Source organism: Phoenix dactylifera, chromosome 17, assembly GCF_051530095.1.
Source record: "Phoenix dactylifera cultivar Ajwa chromosome 17, Ajwa_hap1_PhDact_Kaust_v1.1, whole genome shotgun sequence".
Classification (NCBI taxonomy): domain Eukaryota; kingdom Viridiplantae; phylum Streptophyta; class Magnoliopsida; order Arecales; family Arecaceae; genus Phoenix; species Phoenix dactylifera.
In genome coordinates this window covers 18,793,382-18,818,001 of record NC_143206.1, presented here as the reverse complement: position 1 = coordinate 18,818,001, position 24,620 = coordinate 18,793,382, and the positions used below count along the sequence as shown (strand labels likewise).

General features: G+C 39.6%; 3 protein-coding genes across 14 annotated transcripts; all 3 read left to right on the top strand.

The window, feature by feature from the left end:
* The first annotated feature begins 140 nt into the window (after positions 1–140).
* On the top strand, positions 141–4,706 carry LOC103723022 (CASP-like protein 4C1). 2 transcript variants are annotated; one of them, XM_089928312.1, is made up of 3 exons: positions 141–3,954; positions 4,058–4,193; positions 4,326–4,706. In XM_089928312.1, exons 1-3 carry the CDS (start codon positions 3,722–3,724, stop codon positions 4,542–4,544), a joined length of 588 nt encoding a protein of 195 aa, XP_089784438.1. In that variant the 5' UTR covers positions 141–3,721; the 3' UTR covers positions 4,545–4,706. The 2 variants fall into 2 exon arrangements, with proteins under 2 accessions (XP_089784438.1, XP_089784437.1); XM_089928311.1 differs by having other exon boundaries at positions 4,040–4,193.
* On the top strand, positions 4,560–19,583 carry LOC113460989 (rhomboid-like protein 19). 10 transcript variants are annotated; one of them, XM_088713721.2, is made up of 11 exons: positions 6,614–6,865; positions 8,687–8,815; positions 10,755–10,833; positions 12,043–14,209; positions 14,306–14,424; positions 14,594–14,654; positions 15,372–15,538; positions 16,388–16,502; positions 16,639–16,841; positions 16,987–17,121; positions 18,223–19,453. In XM_088713721.2, exons 4-11 carry the CDS (start codon positions 14,138–14,140, stop codon positions 18,323–18,325), a joined length of 975 nt encoding a protein of 324 aa, XP_088569847.2. In that variant the 5' UTR covers positions 6,614–6,865; positions 8,687–8,815; positions 10,755–10,833; positions 12,043–14,137; the 3' UTR covers positions 18,326–19,453. The 10 variants fall into 10 exon arrangements, with proteins under 10 accessions (XP_088569845.2, XP_088569846.2, XP_088569842.2 ...); XM_088713719.2 differs by lacking the exon at positions 6,614–6,865 and adding an exon at positions 4,560–4,572 and having other exon boundaries at positions 10,497–14,209; XM_088713720.2 differs by lacking the exon at positions 6,614–6,865 and adding an exon at positions 4,562–4,572 and having other exon boundaries at positions 10,755–14,209.
* Positions 19,584–20,089: 506 nt separating this feature from the next.
* Positions 20,090–24,517, top strand: LOC103723021 (uncharacterized). Of its 2 annotated transcripts, none has more exons than XM_008813809.6 (5): positions 20,090–20,438; positions 21,653–21,800; positions 23,083–23,303; positions 23,411–23,587; positions 23,955–24,517. In XM_008813809.6, exons 1-5 carry the CDS (start codon positions 20,250–20,252, stop codon positions 24,039–24,041), a joined length of 822 nt encoding a protein of 273 aa, XP_008812031.1. In that variant the 5' UTR covers positions 20,090–20,249; the 3' UTR covers positions 24,042–24,517. The 2 variants fall into 2 exon arrangements, with proteins under 2 accessions (XP_008812031.1, XP_008812032.1); XM_008813810.6 differs by having other exon boundaries at positions 20,250–20,438; positions 23,414–23,587.
* The last annotated feature ends 103 nt before the right edge of the window (positions 24,518–24,620 follow it).

Sequence of the window (24,620 nt, the reverse complement as noted above, 5' to 3'; positions counted from 1 at the left end):
CTTGGGTGTCTCTAAATTTTGTCATGCAAAGCCTGGTGTCACTCGTAAGTTTTCTGGTTTCATCGTTTCCTTTTATCTATGGAGAATATTTTCCCCACTCATGAAGCCAACCCTGTTTTAGTAGTGGATTAGAAAATTTGCGCACTTGATGGTGTTGTTAGGTTAAGAAATGCGGTTCGCCTTTTAATTTAATGTTTTTTTTAAGAATGCAAGTATGCATTCATGGACGCACACCGTCTCCATCTCTGAAGAGTGAAGAGTGGATGCTTAGTATATCAAACATTATTACTTCCTCCTTATATTTGTTCGAACGTCGAACCATTATTTTTCCTCCATTAATTTCTTAATTTCATCATTATCCCTTTCACTTGCGGAGAATTTACTTTCCTCCTTTTAATTGCGAGATTTTCCTTTTGCAATTTTTTCAGAACGTTAGAATTAAGTCTAGATCGGAATTCTTCTTTATGCCCTGAATTCCTTGTCTGCCGGCCGGTGCCGCTATGTATCAGACGGAACTTCCAACTGATGAACCTCTCTGCGATTTGACCTTGACTCCTAGTGTCAGGTCTAGTCCCCGATTTATATGGGGATTACTCCTCAGCTTCCGTAAATTATGGACCAGATACGGATGTAGAAACGCAGTGTCATCCGAGATTGTTAAAGGTTTGGAGCAATCCAAGTCGCCCTATCTGCTCTATCTGTAATATGTTACGTATTGTTCTAGAATCCATGAGATCATAATGATCTTGCGGACCTCATAAGATGCTAATCATCGCAAGTATGTACATAGGGCTTGTCCTGATGGATATTGCTCGATCAAACTTTTGTCCCAAGAAGGTTGATGGGCGGACCACCAAAGTAGAAGGTATGAATCTCATAGGATCTTAAGTTTACTTGAAATAAAAAAAGAAAAAGAAAACGGTGCAATTTAATAAATATTCAAAGCTTGTTTAATGTCCTTACAAATTACTGGTGAATGGAATGCCAGTGGACCTCCATTAGTTCGAATCTGAAAGATCATAACATCCATTTGATTTGAAGGGTATCATACAAAACGGTGGTGAGCTCGGCGAGAGAAGTTATTCATGGACGCGTCTCCACCGCATAGCTTCCCAGGCGCACGACGATGCCGTCGATGTCCCGAACACAGCCGACCTTCTGCCCCCGGACTTTGTCTTCGGGCGGGCCGGCTCACCGGAATGGCACCGTTCTGCACCTCCCTTTTGTAGGCCGCGTCTACGTCGGCGTAAGGGAAGGAGAGCTCCACGGCGCCCCTCTCCCATCCCGCGGCTGGAGTCTGGACCGCTCCCTCTGGTGCACCAGCGTGAAGGCGATCGTCGTCCGTCCGCTATCCAACTCGCCCCATCTAAAGAATTTTTAGAACAGAAGAAAGAAGAAATTAAGGGAGAGGTGGATGGACTTGTGGAACTCGTCAAGGCGACGGACGCTGTAGCCGATCGAACGCGTTGGAGTAGAAGGCCACCGACTTGGCGACGTCTTTGACGTAGAGGGGTGGCGGCCATGCACGCCATACCATCTCACTAGCCTCAACGTCTGCTAAAAGAGTGGACTTCTTTTCGGCTTTGCGCACTCCGTGGTGGTCTCCGCTGGCCTTTGTGTATGTATCTTTATGGGGCCAAGCCAGCTTCAACATCTATGCCGCCGAATGATGATGCATTCACGCCCTGTTAAAAGTCGAGCAGATCCTATCAATGGTCATATATATCCTTTCATCTCATCTCTTGTTTAAAGTCTTAAGGTAAGTTATGTAAAAAAAGGGTAAGGCATCAGAGTTACGGAACCGTAGGATTTGCTTTACAACTCACGCGCGAGACATGTGTCATTCATGGCAAAATTTCTTTTATGTAACTACTAGACAGGTTTGGGATGATGAGATATGGATGGAAAATTGGTTGTGATTTGTGATTATAATCCCTCTACCAGTTGTGCAATGCATACGATGGTTGGATTCTAGTCGCTTGTGTTTCTAATCTTGCCCTTTGTTCAGGTCTGAGATTGGACCAAATGTGAGTTTTATAACATAGACGGAGACATATCCTACTGTTCTGATGATATTATCCGTGTTCTATCGATTGGTGTGTCTCCGTCATTGATGCCTTGCAAACGCATTTCCATTCTGTTCATCTTTCTAACTGGTGAAGCCAACATTAAAGGAGAGTAGCCATAGAAAATGTAGAAGCTTAAGTGAAATTTATCTTAACCATCCATGATTCTCCTCCAGAGTGACATTGTACCAAGTAATCACCTCCACTTTTGTCCTCCATTCTGTATATCTATTTTTTATTTTAGAGAAGCAAAGCAAGGCAAGGGATGTACTAAATGAACTAAAAGAAGTCTATGAAAAAGAGTTTCATTAGTGCTGGATTCTTACTAAGTAATGTGTGTGGCCATGTCGAGTAGCTTGGTTGGTTTGGATAGAATCTAAGATCAAGATCCATCATATCCGAAACGTAGCTGCATGTCAAAACTTTCAAATTTCCCAATGTAGAAATAATTAGACAAAGTTGCTAAAGATAAAGTTAATGTAGAATTGGAAATCCAGCTATAAAAGTATTGGAGCTTTTCATGATAATTTTTTTCTAGCTATAGTTAATTTATAAAAGTTGTAATATTTTCTAACTAAGAGAAATCTATCCTCATTTTGTAAGGATAGATCTCACTAGCATAAGTAGAAGGTTTGCAATCAGTTGTATTATGAATTGATGAAAGAAAAGGAGATCCTGAACTCTACTTCTGTGATTCTCTTATATTTTCTTAATATTTTGAGAGGTTTGAATTAAGCAGGTTTGAAGGGAATCCATTTTTTCTCCTTGATTAGGTCTTCATGTATAATTTTCTTTGATTTCCACGCCTCTAGCTAGCTAGGATACAGATCCAGAGGTGTTATTGTTATTAGCTAGGTGACTGGACCTGTTCCTTGTAGTCTTAGCCGTTGTCATCTGTTGCAGTGTACCTGCCATATCTCATGTCCCTGGGGCTTAGTTTCATGCATCTCGTATAGATTGACAGGGCAATTAGGTGGCATAATACTCAGCTAATCTGCGTGTTTATGGTGATTCCCATTTTGGTATTAAGTATCCCATGCCTCAACTGCTGGCCCTGTTATTCTCTTGGTGGACTGTTTTGAGTTTTGCTTTGCTTAGAACTTAGTTGCAGTATTTTTCTTCTGAGGTTCTTCTCCCTTCCTTTTTTTTAAATTAAAAAAAAGGAAAGTTTATCAGGTTGGTAGAGTATTTAGGCGGATGTATTAGAGTTGATTCAAGTCCCTTTTCCATCCTCCTACATCCAAATAATAACAATACTAATAATGTTGATGAAATATAATAAATAAAACTTCGAAGTAATTAGAATCTTGGGCGTCCTAATCCGCCTCCCAAAGGTCGCTCTGCTCTCCTAAACCGTGTGCTTTATGAGGACGCCTGGGTCCTAGAAGAACCTAAAACCCCTCTTCCATCACCCAAGAACCAGAGAGAGGAATAAAACCCGTAAAAGCGAAAGCCGGTTCTTTGCTATCCATTCCCTTCCCTCTCCTTTTCCCCTCTTCCCCCTACTTCTATCCACACAACCCCTAACCTCATCCCCCGCTCGTGATTCCATTAACTACCTATCAATCCTCTCTCATCACTCCCCTATTTCTCCTCCCTTCTCTCATGACTTCTTCCGCTCTTTGCTGCTCCCTCGCCCTCCTCTTCCTCCAACGATGCCATCCCCTCTCCGGAACGGGGACGCCCCCTTCCCCGCTGGGGCCGGCGGACCACCGCACCGCCACTTCCATTCCGCCGTCGCGGAGCACAAGATCCGCCGGCTGAACGCGCTTATCCTCCTCCTGCGCCTCGCCGCCTTCTGCTTCTCCCTCGCCGCCGCCGTCTTCATGTCCGCCGACTCCTCCCGCTCCCCCACCTCCCCTTCCTGGCTCCACTTCCACCCCTTCAGGTACGTAGTTCTCCTCCGCCCTCTCCTTACTTCCATCTCTCTTTCGTTCGCTGACTCTCGAATAATATGTAAGCTAGCTGATCAGGTCCGCTAATTCTCGCAGGTTCGTGTTCGCGGCGAATGGGATCGTGGCCCTGTATTCCTTGTTCGAGATGGGAGCTTCCATCTGGGAGATCCTGAAAGGCGCCACCCTGCTCCCCGAGTCGCTGCAGCTCTGGTTCGACTTCAGTCACGACCAGGTGGGTGGGCGAACACTCTTTATTCCCATTTTCGATACCTATAACACTAGCTCTTTCTCTCCCCCTCCAAAGAGATGATGTTCTTCTCCTTTCTTCTTCTTTTCATGCATGTGGAATTGGTGTGGTTATTAGGTGTTCGCGTACATTCTGCTGTCCGCGGAGGCGTCGGGGCTGACGGAGGCGCGGGGGAAGGCGGGTGCGTGGGCGGCGGAGAGCGGCGGTTTCTGCTTGCAGTCGTACATCTCGGTGGGGTTGGGCTTCGCTGGGTTCGCCTTCCTCGCACTCTCTACTCTCCTTTCCGCCTTCCGCGTCGCCTCCTACATCATCACCGGCTCTCCCTTCCATTTCTGATATCGTATCGCGTGCCGGCCGCTGACTTGTAAGTTTCTGTAGAAGCTAGCGTATGTATACTCGTAGTGATCGACCGAGTCATACTGACTCGGACGCTAACTAAACTGAGAACGCTGGCTCCCACCGTCTCCATATCAATAAACTCCCTCCCTTGCCCCTGAATTTCTTAGTTGTTCTTCAGCTTTAAGTAGTGTGCCGTACCGAGACACCATATCTACAATCACGTGAAAATGGAGACGATCAGGCGCCAGGCGAGTCCCTACCTGCCCCTCGAATAAGATGCTGTCACACAATCCACACTCGTTCTCAGCATATTTTGCTACATATTTAGATTAAAAAAAAAAATCGCACATCTCCAAAATATCTCACAATATATCATGCATGACATGCCGACATGCAGTCATATTTGGTATGCTAATGCGACAGTGTAAAACATGCATCGCAGAGGATTCAAACTTGACCGTTTAATGCTTGCAGATGCCGATATTATAAATATTGGCTATTTCTTTGGCTACAGCTAGACATAACATCTAAGATCCTCCCATGTCTGGACGGTGGATAAGTGTGCTCAAGTCTATCAAGCAGTTTCTTAAGACCAGCAGCAATTAAGTTTCCAATGGAATGCCCTTTCCATGTAGCAGCTTGATGGGCTTGGATGATAATGAGATAAGGAATGCCTAAGTCGGCGAGTTGCGTTATGTTGGATTAGAGGGACATTATGCATGATTCTAGTTGCTGGATGGTATTTAATTTCATGAGGATGTGGTTGACATCGCAAGTAATGTAAGCCTGCATCCATGCACCCTTCGGTGGGCTATAGAGTGGATTGAATGGTCCCTTGTGCATGAATTTCACAGTGTCACAACTCATGCAAGTAATTGAATCTCACAAATCATACACTTGTAGGTACCGACCGATGCTATTTTTATTTATTAGCTCCCATGCCTAGTTGGATGGGCTTGCATGGGGTAGGGAGTTCGTCAAAACATCTAGTTAGATGGAATTTCTTGCTGACATGGATGTCCTTGCTATGAGCTCCACATCCATGATTTGGTACCTTACTAATGAAAATATATATAATTATGCATGAGTAAAACTTACGTCGCCAACTACTAGATTTCTTCGTCAAGCCTATCATATTTTTTTTTCATATTTGAGGCTTGTCTCCATGCTAACCACCCTTCCCTTAGCAATCAAGGATTCTAAAATCAATTTTTACGCAATGTATTTGAGAAAATCTGGATTTGAAAAATCGTAATATGCATCCATCTGTCTCGTTCTTTCTCTGATGGAAATTTTTGTTTCTAAAGCCACTCTTACTTACTATAGTGTGAAGGAGGTGGATGACTTTAATTTTAGGTATCTAGAACAAGCTAATAGAGGTATGATATATGTCTACCATACAGAGAGTTTCCACTGGAGCAGGATATCATTCATGACAAACATTGAAGTTCAATTATGGGCAGGTGATCATTTTTCTCTGCATCATTTTGTCAAGCATGGATCCCCATGCCAGTGGCATCATGCCCCGATGAAAACCCATTGCTTGTTTTGGTAATCAATGGGTCTCCAATTGTGCAAAAAGGACTTGATCTCGACCAAAAACTTGAACGACGTGTTAATCTCCAAGTCCAGACTCAGAATTGGAGTCACTTGTTCATGAGTCAGGTTCGTGTTGTTCGGAAGTCAGATCAACAGAACCAAACCAAATTGGGTCCGAACAAACAACTGAGCCAGGTCCAGGAACTCGACCCAACTCTCGACCCGATAGGTCTGAAAGGGCTCCCAGCCGTCCACATTCGAAGGATTATGATGAACGTAAGATCGAGATCTGACGGTAGTTTTTCCTGATTTGTATATCAACTCTATATTTTTGTGGTGTACCGCAGTCAGTTTATCCCAGTGTTTGGCCGTATTAAAGCACTCTTTGCTCGATGGCGGTAAACCGGAAGTCCAACATAAGAAGGATGCTCCTCACCCACCGGCCCAGCATTGCTTTCTTTCCATCAATCCAGACCGTACAATGAACAGTAGCCCATCGTGAAACGTTGACCTGCCGGACCGCCGGACCACCGGACGACAGGCCGAGCGCTCTCTCTCCCCCCCCCCCCCTCTTTTCCGCACCATTAGAGAGTTCAGACCCCGAGGTGCCTCCTCCCTTCGCTCGGGGAGGAGCCGAAGACTCCCCATCTCTTCCTCTCTCTCTCTGTAGGGTTTGATGAGCTGAGAGCTCCTATGGCTGCGACGTCGGGAGAGTCCATGGAGCTCGAGGCGATGCTCAAGGAGGACGGCACTTGGCATCCTTGCCGCGTCTCCTCGAGGTCCTCTCTTTCCTAGTCTCCAAATTTCGGGATTGGCCATTGGGATTTCGGTTTGATTTCGAGTATACTCGCTGATGGGCGATTCAGAATTCCAAATGACTTTGCTCCTGTTAGAAGTGCTTCCATCTTAATGGGTTACCCTTCACGTATGATAGATTAGATCGAGCGTTGTGATCGGGGTCCTTATTTTATCTGTGCAAACTTGAAATGTTGGTGTCTAGGGATATTTCCAGGCGTCAAGATATAAAATATTTCCCCGATAGGGGTTGCCAGTTCTTGGGTGTGTCTGCTGAGACCTAAATTTATGTAATAGAAGCCGCTCATAGAGTAGAAAAGTTCAGTTCATGGTAGGCATGATTAGCTGTTATGCTTTCTTCCAATGCAAAATTGTGTATCTATGAGTACTTTCTCTTTCGGTGTGCTAATATAGTTTACGTTATCAGTGTTGTGGGCTTGTAGGGAAATGTCTACAGTTGAAACCTAACTTCGATTCGCATCTTTCTTTCTGGTCATACAATTAGGCATTGGTGGTTTTTTTCATCATATCGACTTCCAATGTCTAACTCTCTAACCCAACAATGTTTTGGTATGCTCAAAACCAACAATGTGCTTTATAATCTTTTGTTCACGCTAAGGTAACGGACATTGCCTATGTAATATCTTAATGTTCATGCAAGACATGCTACTGTATTGACTGTGGTGGGAACAAAGGGAAGTGGTATCATAATGTGTATCCGTAAGCAATGGTTTCAGAATTTTTTGTGTACATTAACGTAGGGAACCTTGATCATCTAATATCTGAATGTGCATGCAGGATATGCTATCGTATTGAACATTGGCATAATAACTGTGGAGAAATTGTACAGTTCCCTCTACAAACTATCTTATTCACATGAAATTATTGTTATGTATTAACATATGGTCCAATGAAGTTTCAGCACCATTGGCTCTCAACATGATGCCAGTCCCTTGTATCAGTACTAAGTTCCTGGGAAATGCAATTTTGGTCAAGAAAGAAACTTGCAATGAGACCTTCCAAATTGGTTTCACAACCTAAGTTCATGCGACCGGAGAAGGCAAGATTTCATATAAGGAATCACATTCAGTTCAAAATCCAAAGTGCCAAATTAAAATGAACTTTTCCTATGCACTTAATAACCTCTGGTTTCATATGGGTCCTATTTCTCTCATATAAGAAGTTATTGAGACTCTAGTTGAAATCATTCAAGGATGTTTTACTTAAGCTGCAAGTGTTGTAAAAATTTGAGAACTTTGGAATTGCTGTATTTGATATGCCATTGAGGGGAAAAAAGATGAAAGTATTAGCAAAGCCAGGTTTTTCTCTTTTTAATGAGTTTCATCTAGTATGATTAATTCCACACCCAGATTGAGAATATATGAAGGCTTTAATTATATGTGCTATCTATCTAGTTTTGACTTCTTGGTTGTCTATTTAAATTGAATAGTTTTAGATGTTCCATGGTATACATAGAATGGCATTGATCTGAATCTTAAACTCATCTTATCACATGCACATGCACACACCCGTACAGATATTTACATCCCTGCCTGCCTAAGACTGTATATGGTGATATCATACTCTGCATAAACGAATTGGCAACTGCATTTGGTGATTTTAAACAGATTATAAACTTGTGTATGCACATGTAGACTTGCATATGTACATCTGCTTGTGTAGGTATGATGTAACCAGCGAGTGAAATGTAATATGATTTTTTTCCCCTTGAAGTTACTATTATTTCTAATTATTTCTTTCTTGACTTTTATTTAGAATTTTAAATCATGATTATTACTGTGCAGTTCCAATGATGCAACTTCTTTTATTGTCGTGCAATTTGAAAGTTGCAATCAAGAAGATACTATATTCAATAGAGAAGATGCCTTAGCATGCAAACAACGAGCTTGTTCTTTGATGCTGTTATAGAGAAGGTACTTATTTTCTACCAAATATTTCCATTTTTGTAGACCTCTGTGACGGCAAATTTAAAGAGAAGGAAGAAACATGTGAAATGTTCTATTTATGTTTCTGGTAGTTCTCTTTGGTTTTCTTACATGCCCATTTTGCAGCTGGGGAATGGAGCCAAATAGCCTATTTTACTTAGTCGAGAGAGAAATTCCCATTTGCTTCATTTATTTAAGTTTGCTTATGCCAAATATTCGTCCAATTCTATTTAGGATATTATATTTTTCCACTTGTTATTCTAGACTTCAACCAGTATGTAATGTTTTTGATGAAGCACTCGAGTATTTCAAGTCCAAAATAAAATGACTCTTAAGTTTGCTTATGCCAAATATTTATCCAATTCTATTTAGGATATTATATTTTTCCACTTGTTATTCTAGACTTCAACCAGTATGTAATGTTTTCGATGAAGCACTCGAGTATTTCAAGTCCAAAATAAAATGACTCTTATGGCCATGGTCCCTTGAATCCCTTCCATTTTGACCACTAAAACTCCCGCGTTGCATCTGAATTGATACCTGATATTAGAACTCTCAACATGCCTAATACAAACCAAAATGAAATTAAGACTTGTTCTCTTGTAATTTCTAAAAATATCGTCAAATGGTGCTGTAAACACATTAAAGTAGTTGAATGTTTATGTTTAATGCTGTGATGCATGAAATTGTTGGCCATATTTTGGACAAAAAGTGGAAAATGAGATGTGGTTTTTCTAAGGTTAGCTTCACAAAGATAATATAGGAAAAGTCATATACATTGTCATAAAAAACATGTGTCGTGAGGCAGCTTGCTTGGATGAAGCAACTGTCCGTGTAGTTGGGCAGTATGAGATCAAGAAGTGCTTAGTTGAAATTTGAAAAGTAAACTAACTGCAGCACCATTGCAATAATGATGCAGGGTTTTCTCCAGTAGCAGCCATTCTCCTAGTACTTCTTCCTCTACGCATTAAGCCTTTAATCGATCTCGGATGTCTGGACCCTCCAGACAGAGTGAACTAGAACTTTGAAGTAGCGCCCAAGAAAAAATTGAAGTCAATGGATGATAGGGCTTCCAGTTCAATTAGACATTGTTAATCAGTTTCTTACAAGTTACTGGTTTGTTGGTTCACAAATGGTTGTGCATGTTAATATCCCTTGTTTGTATTTTAAAGATTGTAAAATGCAAAATGCTTTTTGATGACTCTCTATTATTATTTTTTTCATAATGTTATTATGTTAGATTCAGTTTTTCCAGATATGCCAAACTCAGGGGTTCAGCAGTCCACCATGCCTGGTCCAAGTGTGTACTTTTTGCAAACTCTGGCTGTTCTAGGGTGCACGAACCTTGACCTTTTTTGTGCTTAAGAAGGTTATTGTGTTCTCTGAGAGTGGAAATGAATCTTAGCATAGCCATTCAAGGATTTTTTTTTTAAAAAAAATCGTATTAACCATTAACTTGAACTCTATTGTTTCTACAAGGAAACTGAATGCTGGAATTTTTTGTACATAGTCTCTTGGCCTTTCAGATAACATGATCTAAAGAAAAGATAAGGATAGAACTTCACATTTTCCTTGTCCAAGTTCTCTTCCTATTGTATTTTTTCTGTTCATTATATAAATGCTTACTCCATGCCAATTTGTTTGTACATTTGATCTGTGTCATCTGCAGACATACAGAGTGTAACATTCAAATCAGGTACACTGCAGATGCACTTTTGAAGTCAAATGGCTTAATCCTAAGCTGAATCGGGAAACTATGACTGTTCCATCTAAGTCAGTCATGAAACTCTCTGATAAAGATATTTACAGCCACCCAGTGTTCGCTGCAATTTTAACTGCTTTGACTTGTAGAAATGATGTGGAAGTTCCTTCATTCCTTTATTGTTTAGAGGAAACTACCTGTGAAACTAACTTCCATGGATTGTAGGAAAAGCAAAGAGAAGAGATAAGCAAATCAGCTGATGTATCAGAGTGCTCGAGAGATGTTCTTTTTGAAGGTAAAAGAGGTATGAGTTCTTTAAGAAGTTAAAAGAGGTATGACTCTATCTGCAGCCATTGATTTTGATTAGTTATAAGAAATAATGAAGTTTCCCAATCATTTTTCCCTTTTCGTTAAAATGTTGATAGCATAGAAACAAAAATATAAAATGCAGTGAATACTGTATTGATGTAGGTATAAGCATATTTTTCGGGAAAAAAAAGAAGAAAAAGAGAGAAGAATTGCTTAAAACCCTTAATTGATAAGGAAAGTTGCCAACTTATTCTCCTCTTGTAGCATAGAAACTATGATATCCATATAACAAAGATCATTATAATTTTCTCTCCATCTAGTAAGTATTGAAGGCCCCTGCACTTGATTAACAGAACTTGATAAAATAATCCTTAAGCAACATAATGCTATGTTATTTTGTTATTTGTGCCTTGCAAATTATAGTAGCACATACTTGAAATACCTCTTCAATCCTGTGCATGCGTGTATTTATGTTAAAAAACTGCAATCTACAAGTTTCCAGATGCATTATTGTAGTTGATTTAATTGGTCTGTGGGCATATGTTACAACTGAACACTTCCTGTTTACAGCTAACCTCAATATCCAGCTGTTGTTTACTCTGGCTCCTGGTAGATCTTCTGAAGTAACAACCACTTTATTCCATCTGCGGCCATTGAGGTTAGCTGTAAACAAGGAGTGTTCAGTTGAAGGTCGGTCATGCACCACATCTTATAGAAATATCTGCATTCCATGTCATCTGATGAACGAAAAAATGATGTTATAATTAGATGAAACCCAACTTTGTCTTTGCCAATGATTTAGCAATTCTCACCTCGTCACACTTTAGTAGTTATAAATGTGATGTTATTTACTCTCTATTTTATGTTGCATCTGGTCTCCGGGTTTATTTTTGGGGGATGCTGGACCACATTGTTGTGTCAAATATACCATCCTTCTTACATAAGAGCAACAAATTAAAAGGCCACCATAGGAACTTGTGTTGGAAGAAATGGGTTGCAGATGTCTTAGTCGCAGGGGCTTGCCCTATTCTCATTTCTGAAGTCCAAACCACTAGATTACGTAGTAATATTATATTCGAGTGGGTTGTTCAATAATTCAGCTGTCATTGGACTCGGATTAATCTTATGATATTGTAGGCATTATATGAATAACACCCCTGGGTGATCAACTTCGCGGAAAGGCCTTAATTTTATGGTCTTACAGGTTGGAACTGATTGCAGAATAAATTGTTGCAAGTTGAATTCAAACTAAAAAGAGCATGAATTCAAACCAAGAGCATGTTCGAGTAGCATGGTTACCTGATTTGCTATATGCTTCACACATCTTGCATGCATGCCCATGTTGAGATATCACAAGGATGCCAAGCGCTTGTTAAATTTAAAAGAAAGCACCCTCGGTCATGGAAGCAGCCGGCAGAGTTGTTTCTCAAGATGATGTCAGATGAATAAACCAACAAGAACAGGAGCTTTCATTGGTCATCATTGCTGTACTGATTGTATCAAAATTCTTGCAAACGAAATAGGATTTGCCTTCCATGTTGGTTAGGTTTACTTGCATTCTTTACTATTATGGTTTTTCAGACTTCCCTGGCCATGGGAAAGACCTACTTGCGATGACGCCTGCACGAGCTGCAGTTTGAGGGGTTCAAACTCTTCAAATACTAGTGAAAATATTTTTTTCAAAAAAAAAAAAGGAGTAACATGGAAACCCTTATTATCCCTTATTGTACATGGCCCATGAAACGAACCATTTCTTATTTTTCATCTGCTATGGCAGTCGATTGAAACCCATGGCTTGGGAGTGATCTGAGATATGAATCGCATTGAGCGATTTTGGATTTTTCAACTAGTTACAACGGTAAACATTGCAACTTGATAGTGTGAGAAGCTATATCCTCACCTTTTCCAACATTGAAAAAGATGGACATTTAGTGTCCATCTTTAATGCTTTTTGGCATTATGCCCAATAAGGGTACATAAAACAAAATGGTTCAGTGACTCCGTCACTTAAATCAAGAGAACATGATCCCATGACAAAGTATATCATGCAAAAAAGCTTACCAAGATTTTCCTTTTGCGGTGAAGATGAGCAAGGCCCTCTGAAATTTATTGAGATTGTATGTGACGGAGGGAGACGGAATGCAAGTGCCTGCATGGAGATTTATGTGCATGCATCCTGAGCGAGCAGGTCAGAGATTAGAACAAAAATCATACGAGGCAGGCATTATAGGCATTATAGAATATTTTATAAGGCAGGATTCTTATTTTTCCATATCTTTTCTAGTATTTAAATTAAAGATAAAATTTAAAAGTCAAATAAGAATAAGACATGTGCTACTAATGGAGTCCGTTAATCCCGTAATTGTTAAAATAATATATGTGAGATGATTAATTGCTTAGTATATATCATCTAATCATGTAGTGTATACTAATAAAAAATATATTATGAAAATTGTATATCAATTTATCTGAATGTGTGTATTGTATCACTGCTAGGTATACATCAGATAAGTTTGCAATTTGTATCACAAAGTCGACAAGTGTTTATCGCTATCTAGTATATATTGGTGAATATGATATTCTAAAAATAATGTATTAATTTGTTTGAGAGTGTATTCTGAAAATTATGTATTAATTTATTTGAGAGTGTCTATTGGGTTGTTAGATGACTAATTTATTAAGTGTATATCATCTGATCGTATACTGTGTACTTGGGAACACTATGTTTTAAAAATTATATATCGATTTACCTAAATATATATATTGACTTGTTAAGTAACTAATTTGCTTGGTATGTATTACTTAGTGGTATAGTATGTATTGCAATTTTTTTTATTATTTATAATTTTAAAACTGACGGTTTTATTAAAAAAATATATAATTCTTATTTTTTAAGATATATATTAAAAATATATATGTATAATAAAATAGTAAGCACTTGTTTTTATTATTATTATTTGATTTTTGGTCCTCCGCCCACCCCATATGATTTTTGTTCGAGAGATCCCGATCTATGCGGAAACCAGGCGTTAAATGACCAGGTCACCCTTATTCTACGCCCCATTTACTAGAAGAGCGCACCGACGGGCTTTTGGTTCCGGTTTGGGCCACCGAAATCGCTGCTCATAAATGCGGGTACCGTCTCCAGCGAACAAAAACCCTTTAATACCCTTACACTCACTCCCTCTCTTCCTTCTACGTCTCTTCCCGCTTCTCTTTTTCTTTCTTGGCCCCTCTCGCTCGTTCGCTCGATCGCTGTCTCGCCCGTTCGCTCGATCGCTGTCTCGCCCTCTCTCCCCATGGACCCTTCTTCCGATCTCTCCCTCTCTTCAACTCAAGAAGCTCCGTCGATCGCCATGTCTCTGTCCGTTGTAAGCCCTCCCCACTCTTCTTTTATCTGCCTTGAGTTCTTTACGATTCTATTGTTGTTTCTTGATTTTTTCTTTTTTTAAATCCCTTATCACCAGGTGTTTACGGGTGGATTCACCAGGCTCTCCAAAGTACTATCCGGAGTTCTGTTTCTTGGATACCTTCTGACCCTAATCTTTCCGTGGACTTTGAATTACCTGGCTCTAGTTCCTGCCAAGTACGATCGGTTTTCTTTTATTAATTTGGTCTGAAAAAAAAATACACCAATATGCCTGCCTTTAGATTGTTGAATTTTAGTGGGAGGTTGGTTATTTTCTTTGGGGGGGGGGGGGGGGGGGGAATTCTTCTGCGAACTATCTGATACGTTGATTTTTGATTTGATGCAGTACCTTTCCTTTCGTGTGGAACATCATTACTGCAGGGTACTTAGAACAGTCGATATTTGGGGTACTGTCTATATTATTCCCCCTTCTTGATTGTGAACAAGTATGAATTTGATGGTTATGATGTTGGTAAAATTTGGCGGCATCAGCATCATTTGAAGGTCCTTTTCTTGATGATATGATTCATCTGCTCACGGTAGAAGTATTTTCTTTAAAGAGGCGCCTGATAAATTGAAAACTTGATGGAGCAAATTTTTCTTAGTAATATCATGCTCTAATGAAAGTTCTGTTCTGTCTTGGTTGCTTTAAAGCTTGCATCTTGTGGAAAGATTTTAAAATTGCTTCTCTATTATAAATAAGCTTATTCACAAGGATGATCAGAGAGTTTCTTCTGGTTATACTATTTTCCTTGCTGTTGCTTGATTCTTGATTGATGCATTAGAATCTCCGCCCCCCAACACCCCCCCCCCCCCCCCCCCCCCCCCTCCTCCTCCTCCTCCAGTCTGGCTCCTGTTTGTAAGAAAAATGGTTACCCGGATCGTCAGCGCACAACACTGGTAGCTTGCCTGCATCAATGCTGTTCAAATTTAACCCGTTGTATCCTTTCTATTTCTTTTTCTTCTTCCACCTATTAATTTATTCTCTAGTAATACTGTTAGCAGTATATTACAGTTGTCCTTGTCATATCTTTGTTCTTGGTGCCTACACTGTTCTTTATCAATCGCCAGAGCCAGTATATAGGTAAGATAAATTGCAAAAACTTTTTGTGTGCACTTTGCAGTTGATGTCGAGCATATTTGGCCTTCTTGTTTTCGGGAAGTTTCTGGAGCCCATTTGGACATCAAGAGAATTCCTGAAATTCATTATCTTTGTAAACACAACCACTTTAATTGGGGTCTATGTCACTGCTGTTGCTTTTTACCATATAACAAGGAGAGAGACATTTCTGTGAGCACTTTCTTACTTGTTTTGTTAAATTTCTTGGAACAAACATTTATTATGTTAATTAGCTTGATCTTTTTTATCGTTGTAGCAAACCATGTGCATGCATGATAGTTATTCTATGTCTTGTATCTGTTTGTGCATGGAGGTTCTTCAACCATTGATATAATTTGATGTAATATTTCAACATGTGCTGATATTGTTTACATATTTCTATATAATCCCTTTTTTTTGCATCTTTCTCCATCATAGCTTCTAACCATCTAAAAAAATCTTTTTACATTTCTTGTGAGTGATTTATTTATGAAGCTGCATCATTGATTTACTCCATGGCCATAATGGCAGTGTTAGATACCAATTCTAACCCATGCACACTTTTATGTTTCAGTACTTATATATGGTAAAGTGAATCTAACAATCAGGGTAACACCTTTCAAATCCTAATATCGTGTATTTAATTTCCATTGCAACACCCTGATTTTGGCACAAATAGAAACTTATCTATCACATAGTCTAGCCTCTTCTACTACAATCTCTGTGTCGCCAAACCTACACTTTTCATTTGTAAAAAGAAAGAAAGGAAAACACTTTTCATGTTGGCTATTTTTGTGAAATATGCCTAATAATATTGTTAATTCAGTTGAATTTAAAAATTTAGATAACTATGGAAGCTCATTTTAATATCTAATAATGTAAAGATGTTGAATAATTTTTGGAAAAAATGAAATTTTTTGTGTTATGAGTTTGCGGTATAGTTTGAGTTTGCCTGGCATTATTATGTCCTCCTTTAACATCCTCTAGTAGCTCTTTAAAATAATGGCTGATCATCATTATTTTATATACTCTGCTTTACAGATATGTTCCGCTTTCTGGATTTCATGGAGTACTACCAGGCTTTCTAGTAGCAGTGAAGCAAATTGTGCCTGAGCAAGGTATTGAGGTGCTTGGTTGGTTCAATATAAGAGCTGAGGTTTGTGCAAAAAAATTGACATTGGCAGATTTGTTTGAGAAAACCTTGTTTTATAAGTTTTATTTTAATTTGGATAGACCCCTTGACCTGCTGAACATTTATTGACATCATTATCAATATTGTGGATGTTGTTTAGTGGCTACCATCTCTCTTCATCCTTATGTCCGTTACTATAAGCATTGTCACATTGGATGCAATGCGGTATTCGCCATTTGTGCTTTGCGGCACTTATTGGGGTTGGCTTTACTTGCGGTACATTCAAAGAATTCCTGAATCTAATATTACTGGCACCCCTGGTGATGAGTTTGCATTATCGACATTCTTTCCTGGATTCATCAGGTACTTATTTCTACCTCTGCTTTCAAATTACTTATTTTTCGGCTGTAACTTGCTGGGTGTAATATTAGAACTTGTTGATATTCCAGTTAGCAAACATGTTTCTGCAGTTATGTAATATGGGAGAGGGTTATCTTTGTATTTGCAGGCCAGTTATTGATGTTTTCACTTCAAGTCTAGACAAATTGCTGTGCCAAAATTGTAATCCTTGGGGAGAACATGGTGATCATTCGGACAGGTTCTTGATGCACAGCTTTGATACTTCTGAAGCATCTAGATGGAGGTCAGCTCTCACCACTTTATACATGATTCATTAATCTATAACTTCTTGTCTTAACTTTTTTATTGTGAATCACACCATTAGATTATCTGGATGAAAAGTGCTGATTTCATTTAGTTCTATGAGCAATGCTGCCTGAATATCAGCCTTCTTTCCCATTAATGGAGTTTTTGTGTTTGGTAGAGAAGGCCGGTCTGATGCTGCAGCCCACCGATGACCCTTGTTATTTGGCTGAACTTGATGTTAGATTGTGTTTCATTTGCATATTTTGTTTTCCTGCTCTCATCTTTTTGTGTTTATCAAGTAGTCTGCTACTGTTGCATGCGTGGATCCCACCCAACTGACAATTTCAATGGATGCAAATATATTGGGATGAGGTTATTGTCAGGATTAAGGGAGATGGTTTGACACTTGAAAGATTATTCAGCTAAGCATGATAATGCCCATTTTTAATATAGCATGGGCCTGGCATTATCCCATCAAACAGATTATAGTGACAATGGAATCTTGTGCTCTAGTTCCATTTTAAAACGTGGTCATTTCTGGCTAAAACTCACTGAAGCATCAAATTTTCTAGGGAATTGTCATGGATTTCGAATTTCGTCTTGTAGAGAGCTTCATATTTTTCTGTTACATCTTTTCCTGTGCAGCATATTGATCAAAGAATCAACATTTTCTTCTATTATTCTAGGATTTGATGGATTTTATAATATCTTAAATTGCGATCCTTTTTCACTTGTTTACCTGTTGTTAGTTTCCCTTAAATGTCAGCTTATTAAAGCTGATATTATCTTTCCTGGAAATTACATAAAGCTAATCTATGATCTCTGATCATTCAATGTGGAACTAGGTGCATTCATTCTCATTATTGTTATTAAAGTTGAAGAGATGCGGTGATGCATTGATAACTAAATGCACATATAGTCAAAATTTTTGGAATACATTCTATTGTGTGAATAAAAACCTCATATGCATTGATTTTACTATGTTGCCGCTAGTTGAACTCTCTTCAAGGACATGAAGTGTTGCTGACTAGCGTTACACAGTTAGTTGAGATTCGTTGTTGTCATCTTCCCATATAACTTACGGTTGCTCACGTTGCAGAGAACGGGGATCACGTGTTCTGGAGGAAGGGTTGCATGATTCGAGGAACAATCTTGCTTCTGAAGATCAAGAATCGTCTGAACGTGGGTACTTTGGCCTTTGATTGCAACGCATTTGATCATCTGTTGAGTTCTCACCTAATTTTGGAAAACTTGCACCACGAAGAATCTCCTGTTCTTATGGAAAAGAAACGAACATATACGTTGATTGCTTGATATGGTACCTCAGTCAACAAACTATAATATGCAATGACAAGTTAGGGGATATAACACCGTGTCTTCATTACAAAATAATTGCTTAATTAACAAAATTTTATACCAGAAAAAGTAGGAAAAGGATAAACACGTCTGATGAAAATGCTATTTTGTGGAAGCCCATCGCTCAGCACGTGCAGTCCTTCATTCTATTTTTGGATTGCATCAGGACTAGTATGTTTTCATGACAAAAGAATTTTTCAAGCTATGTTTTGTGGCATTCGTTAATCCACTAAACAACAAATTAATGGTCAAACTACAACCCATCCGACTTGAAAATTGCTCCCGCGCTGCACCTTCGACCACCGAGTGGCTGACCAAACACAAGGCACGGTGACTGTGCGCTCGTGTGCGCACATACAAATGGAAACAAGATGGCCTTGCGGCAGGGACTTGCTGCAGCCGAGTGCGTGTCAAGTGGATAAGCGAGGGACAAATCTCGCGGTACAAAAAACAGCTACTCTAAAGCAACTAGCATCACTCTTGTTTGGTAGTATTTTTATTTTCTATTTTTTATTAAAAATTAAAAAAAAAATGAATTTGACTAAGACGTGTATGATAAAATTTTTGTTCTCTTAAAACTATTTATAAAATTCTTAAAGCTTTTGACTGTAAAAATTTATTAGTTTTGGAACAATGTGAAAATAAAAATAAATAATATATGCTATCATCGACATCAATCTTTCTACGGTGTTTTTCACTAATTTTAGAAAAACAAAATCACAAACACAATAGCTTAACAATCCCTAAGCTATTACTTTTGCAATATTATAAAGGCATTTCTCAAAAAATACTCTCTTAACTATTAAGCTATTTTTGCATTTTACACAAATTATTCAAAACTTTGTCAAGAATTGTCTACGTTAAGATATAAGTACACTCTGTTCATTATCATTGTCATTTATCCCACACGTGCTTTAGTTATATATAATTTTTTATCGACATAATTCTAACTCCGTTTCATTCAAGCAGCAATTTTTATATTTTGGTGATATTTATCGTAGGTTTGAAAAAGTAACTCTCCATACTAAGGAGGTGAAAACATAGCGAACAATTGAATTTATGAATACATCACAACGTAAAAATTTTCAGTATTAAACTACAACCAGATAAGAAAGGTATGCTGATAACTACCTATTTAATCACATTGGAGAAATTTAAGTCCTCTGGCCGCCTAGTCGCAGACTCGCAATCGAAGTTGGAAGGCTGCTCGAAGTCGCCAATCAAACGGTCATCGCTGTCGACCTTCGTTACTTCATATATTCCTGTAATAATTGATATAAAAAAATCATCTAAAAATCGTGCTTATTTTGCCACGTGTCTAGCTTCTCAATCACAGCTGTTGGTATGCACTACGACACTTGTGCGGTGTAACGTTGACGGTCATGATCAGAAGCTGTCGACACGTCGGTATCCCATAAACGCGATCACTGTTGTGAGCCTATGATATCTGAAAAAGAGAAAAATCCTTTCCGTTCATCTCTGATCAAACCGTCCAAAGCTTCGCCACACCGTATTCGGTGTAGTAGAAAAGGAAGCCTCTTTCTTCTTCTGTGGCTGGCTGGGAGACTCATACATCTATAAAAGGAGAGCCGGGGAGAGAACTTCACCCCTCTGGGATTGATCAAGAACCAGAAGCAGAGACACGGGTGGGGTTTTGTGGAGGGAGGCGATAAAGGAGGGGGGGCGAAAGGAATTGGGACGAGGGAGGGAGGGCTCGCCCTTTTCGATCAAAAACCCTAGGGTTTTGCGCAGGGCTAGGGTTTGGCTGCCATGTCTGCGGGGATCTGCGGGAAGCGCCTAGGGTTGGAGGAAATCTTCGGATCTCCGGCGCCGGCACCGTCGGCGAAGAGATCTCGCTGCTCGCGCTACGGATCTCCCATCCGTTCCTCCGATTTCGGCCTCGGATCCGACGACAAGGTCTCCATACTCCTTCGCATGTTCCCGTCCATGGATCGGGAGGTAAACATGCTTCTTTCCCTCTTTTTTTTTCCGCTTGCTAATTTGATATATCTTGGATTTAGATGGTTTGTTTGGGCTATTTTTATCGTCCTTGAGCCGGTTTTCTTAAATTTCCCCCCCTTTCTTGTTCAGTAACTGATATAAATTCGTCGGACCGATTACTTTCTAATTTACTGCAATTTCTTATTCGGTTTTAGTTCTTGATCATGATCGAATAACAGTTAGAAATTGTGAAAACACCGAATGCTATTGGTGAACTAAGCAAGTACGAAGTTCTATGGGGAAGTAATTCACTGAAAGCTGTTGAAGAGAATGTGTTTGGTGAATGGATGATTCTGACGTTTAACAGTTGTTTGCAGGTATTGTCAATGTTGTTCCTTGGCGTAGGAAATTATTTGTTTCTGGGGATTTGAGATAAAATGAAAGTTTACAGATCCTTTCCTAGGATACAGACCCAAGAGCGATGTTGAAACACACTGGAGTCATCTGCTGGCTGAATTCCTATTTGCTTTTTATGCGGCAAATTAAGCTCATAATCTTTTTTAATTTCTAAGTAGTTCATGCTTTTAATTGGAGTTTGATTCTTGCTGCCACACTTTCGGGCGCGATACCTCACAAGAGATTTGTTTCATTTAGTTGTTGTGACAATCACGTCAAACACGGCTGTATGTTGTCGGATATTGTTGACATTCAAAATTGGCAGTTCATTAGCTTGCTTTAGACACCATTGTAGATTGGGATAGAAGCATGACATTTTTGGCAATTGTTTTTTAGTACATTCCTGTTCATGTACGAAAGGCAATCTTTTATTTTGTCTGCTCTCTGAATAATGTCTTAGACATGCACAAACTATAGGAGGTGTCCCTGTTATAAAAGGAGAATAAACTCAGTTGTGCTCAATAGGGTAATTCTGGTTTTATATGGGATATGCTGACATTAAAGTCTTAGCACCTTTATTGCGAAATCATATTGTCACCCTATAAATGCACCTCTTTTTTATATGGGATATTGTCATGTTGTAAATGTATGGTTTGTTATATGAAATTAGCCAGTTTTGATGGCACTATTTTGACTCAGGTGTATTTTGCCTTCTGCCAATATTATTTTGTTAAATGTCTTGGAATCTAAAATTTCCATGAGTTTCTGTCCCCTGTAAATCTTTTTTTATTTTAACCATCAGCAATGTGATTTTTCTATTTGCAATTGCTGCACAGGTTGTGGAAACTGTTTTAAAGACCCATGATCACAAAATTGATGATGCCATCAAGAGTCTTCATGCTCTGTGCCTTGGTGATGATTCTGCAAGAATCGAATCAGCAAGGCTTAACTCTATTCTCCAAGCAACTGAAAATGCTGTTGAAGGTTAGGACATGGATTTACATGTAATATCCTGCATATATTTCTATCTGAGTGGTGGTGATATTATTTCAATTCTGAGACCAGGGGCGGCCTAATGCATTTGGAGGCCTATGGCGAACTCACTAGGGGAGCTTTTTTTTTTCTTCCTTTTGAATGATGAAAAAAATTTAATAAGTGCAAAATATTATAAAAAATTTATTTAAAAATAATTCGTCTAGCTTTTTGAGATACAAATTTTCTAATCAAACTTTTATACTCAAGATTCATTAAAATACTATTTTTAATCAATAATATAGCTAATCAATTTAATCCTTTTAAAATTAAATAAAAAATCAAAAACAGCTTCATATAGTGATACATACTCCGAACGTGGCTTGCAAGGTTGTTAACGGAATCGCACCTAAAATTCTCGTCCTGATTTGATTGCAAATCTAGCTGTTTATTATCAGGCCCATCAACAATTAGTTGGATGCTTGTCTTCTTCTGGGCTTTTTTTCTTTTTTTTGATTTGTGCTACTTCTTCTAGACCAGCGAGATGGCAACTTACTAATGTATTATTAATTAATGTGCATTGTGCATACAGAGGCATACATGATACATCCTTCCCCTGTCCTACTCTTTGCCTTGATGCCCTCTTCAAAACGACTCCACTCCATTTCCTAACCCCCAAAAATCCAACAAAACATATTGAAATCCAGCAAGTAGACATCTGTCTTCCCCTCTCATATCAATCTTTACAAGAAGGGACGAACACTTCACGCCGACAGAGAACATGAGAAAGGAGCGGAGACCATGAGGACCCGCTCTTCTTTTTCCTGGATGAATGATGATGATGATAAGGTGGGATGGAGGCAGAGCCAGTGACGGTGTTTGGAGTCCCAGTCGGAGAGGTGACAGCCGTCGAGGGTGTAGGAGAGGGAAGGGTCGTCATAGAAGGTCGGGATGGAGTCATCAGTGGAGGGAGTGGGACTGGGAGCGAGGGTGGGGGAGTAAGGGAGGACGAGTAGAACGAGAGGAAGGCGAGTGTGGCGCCAAGACTAATGACGATGAGACGTTCCACGAGGAAGGAAACTTTAGATGAAGTCCGGGGTTGAGGGATGTCATGGTCGACTCCATCCATGTTTTTGGCCATGGGGTGGAGCCGGCGAAGAGATGCGCTGCCTGGGGCCTTCTTTAGGCCGGGGCCTTAGGCGACCGCGCCTCGGTCGCCTAAGGCTTGGGCCGGCCCTGTCTGAGACTTGCAAATGACTTTCTCTTAGAACTTCTATTTGTCTGCATGTTTCAGGTGGTAGTAATTCTCAGACATCTCAGCAGAATGTTGAAGGTACTCAGACTGACGGTTTGGGTTCTGAGCCTAATATTTCCCAAAATGTGGTTTCATGGATTGATATGTTTGTACAAGAAATGATGAATGCCTCAAATTGGGATGATGTTCGAAACCGTGCTATGAAAATCTTGGAAACTTTTGAACAAAGTGTTGTTGCACAGACTACATCATCAGTGGAGGTAGATGATCTAAAGGATCCATTTTGGCTTACACGAAAGCTCTTCCCCTATTTTTTCTGTTCTTGATAAATAATTTTGGCTCTCTTTTTGACACTGATGTGGAGCAGCAGGGCATTGCTTCTCTTAAAGAGCAATTGCAGTGTTTGTTGAAAGACAACCAGATTCTGAGGAGAGCTGTTGCTATTCAGCATGAACGCAATATAGAGCATGAGGAGAAGCTAAAGGAGGTGCAGCAATTGAAGCACATTATTGGTCAGTACCAAGAGCAAATCCGGACATTGGAGGTAAGCACAAGTAGCTGTCAGTTTTGCTCTACTTTAGTACTATGTTGAATTTGGCCCAATCGCATGCATGCATGGTATAAGGGATATGGTGATGGAAAGACACACAACTTGTAGAACTTTGACCATGTGTGCTTAGCAAATTACAGCCCCTGCCGCATTGCATGTTCTTCATCTGAAGCTAAGACCTTGGGTGCTGACATTATCACCAGCCATCCCACATTATGTGCTCTTCTAAACCTTTAATGGGATTTTGTTTCAACTTAATGATGTTGGGTGAAAACACATCTTTGCCACGTTCATATTGCTCTAGGATGTTCAGAGAGCTTGGTCTTGACCGGGATGATAAAATGTTATAATTTTGGTGCAGCTGAACAATTACACATTGAAGGTACATCTTCAAAAGGCACAGGAATCCAGTTCTATTCCTGGACGGTTCCACCCGGACATCTTCTAGAGCCCACCTTCGGGGCGTGTAATTTATTTTATATCATGGTATGAACCTAAACCAGAAGAAATGCGAGACCGGAAGAGCTCCAGTCCATGTTCGAGCTAGTAATTGAGCCTTCCTGGTGCTATGTATCTCTTCACCAATCATGGTTTTCTTCTGCTACAGCTGATGCATCCGCAAATGGGAGGAGTGGGCTCACTAGATCTACCTTTTTCTTAAAGGAGATATTTTGCTTAACTTGTTGTAACATGCCTCGTGTCAGGGCATGATACTATCTTTTGTTACTGTATTTGCACTATAGTTTAGGAGAGTGGAAGTTCCTCCAGCCCTGAATGCTATAAGCCTGAAGATCTGAGCCGTGCAGGGGTGCCATTAAAATGTTAGATTGCCCTCATTAATGTAATGGTTCAAAGAAAGGCTGTTTTGATCCATGGACCAGATTGTATCTTGATGTTAAATAATTAAAATATGGTGTTCAATAATTTGTTTGGCTTGTAATTGCCGATAGTTTGTACAAGGCATATTTAAGAATGAAAAGATCTTGATGAATGCGCAGCTGACGGTACATTGTTAATTTGTTGGAAG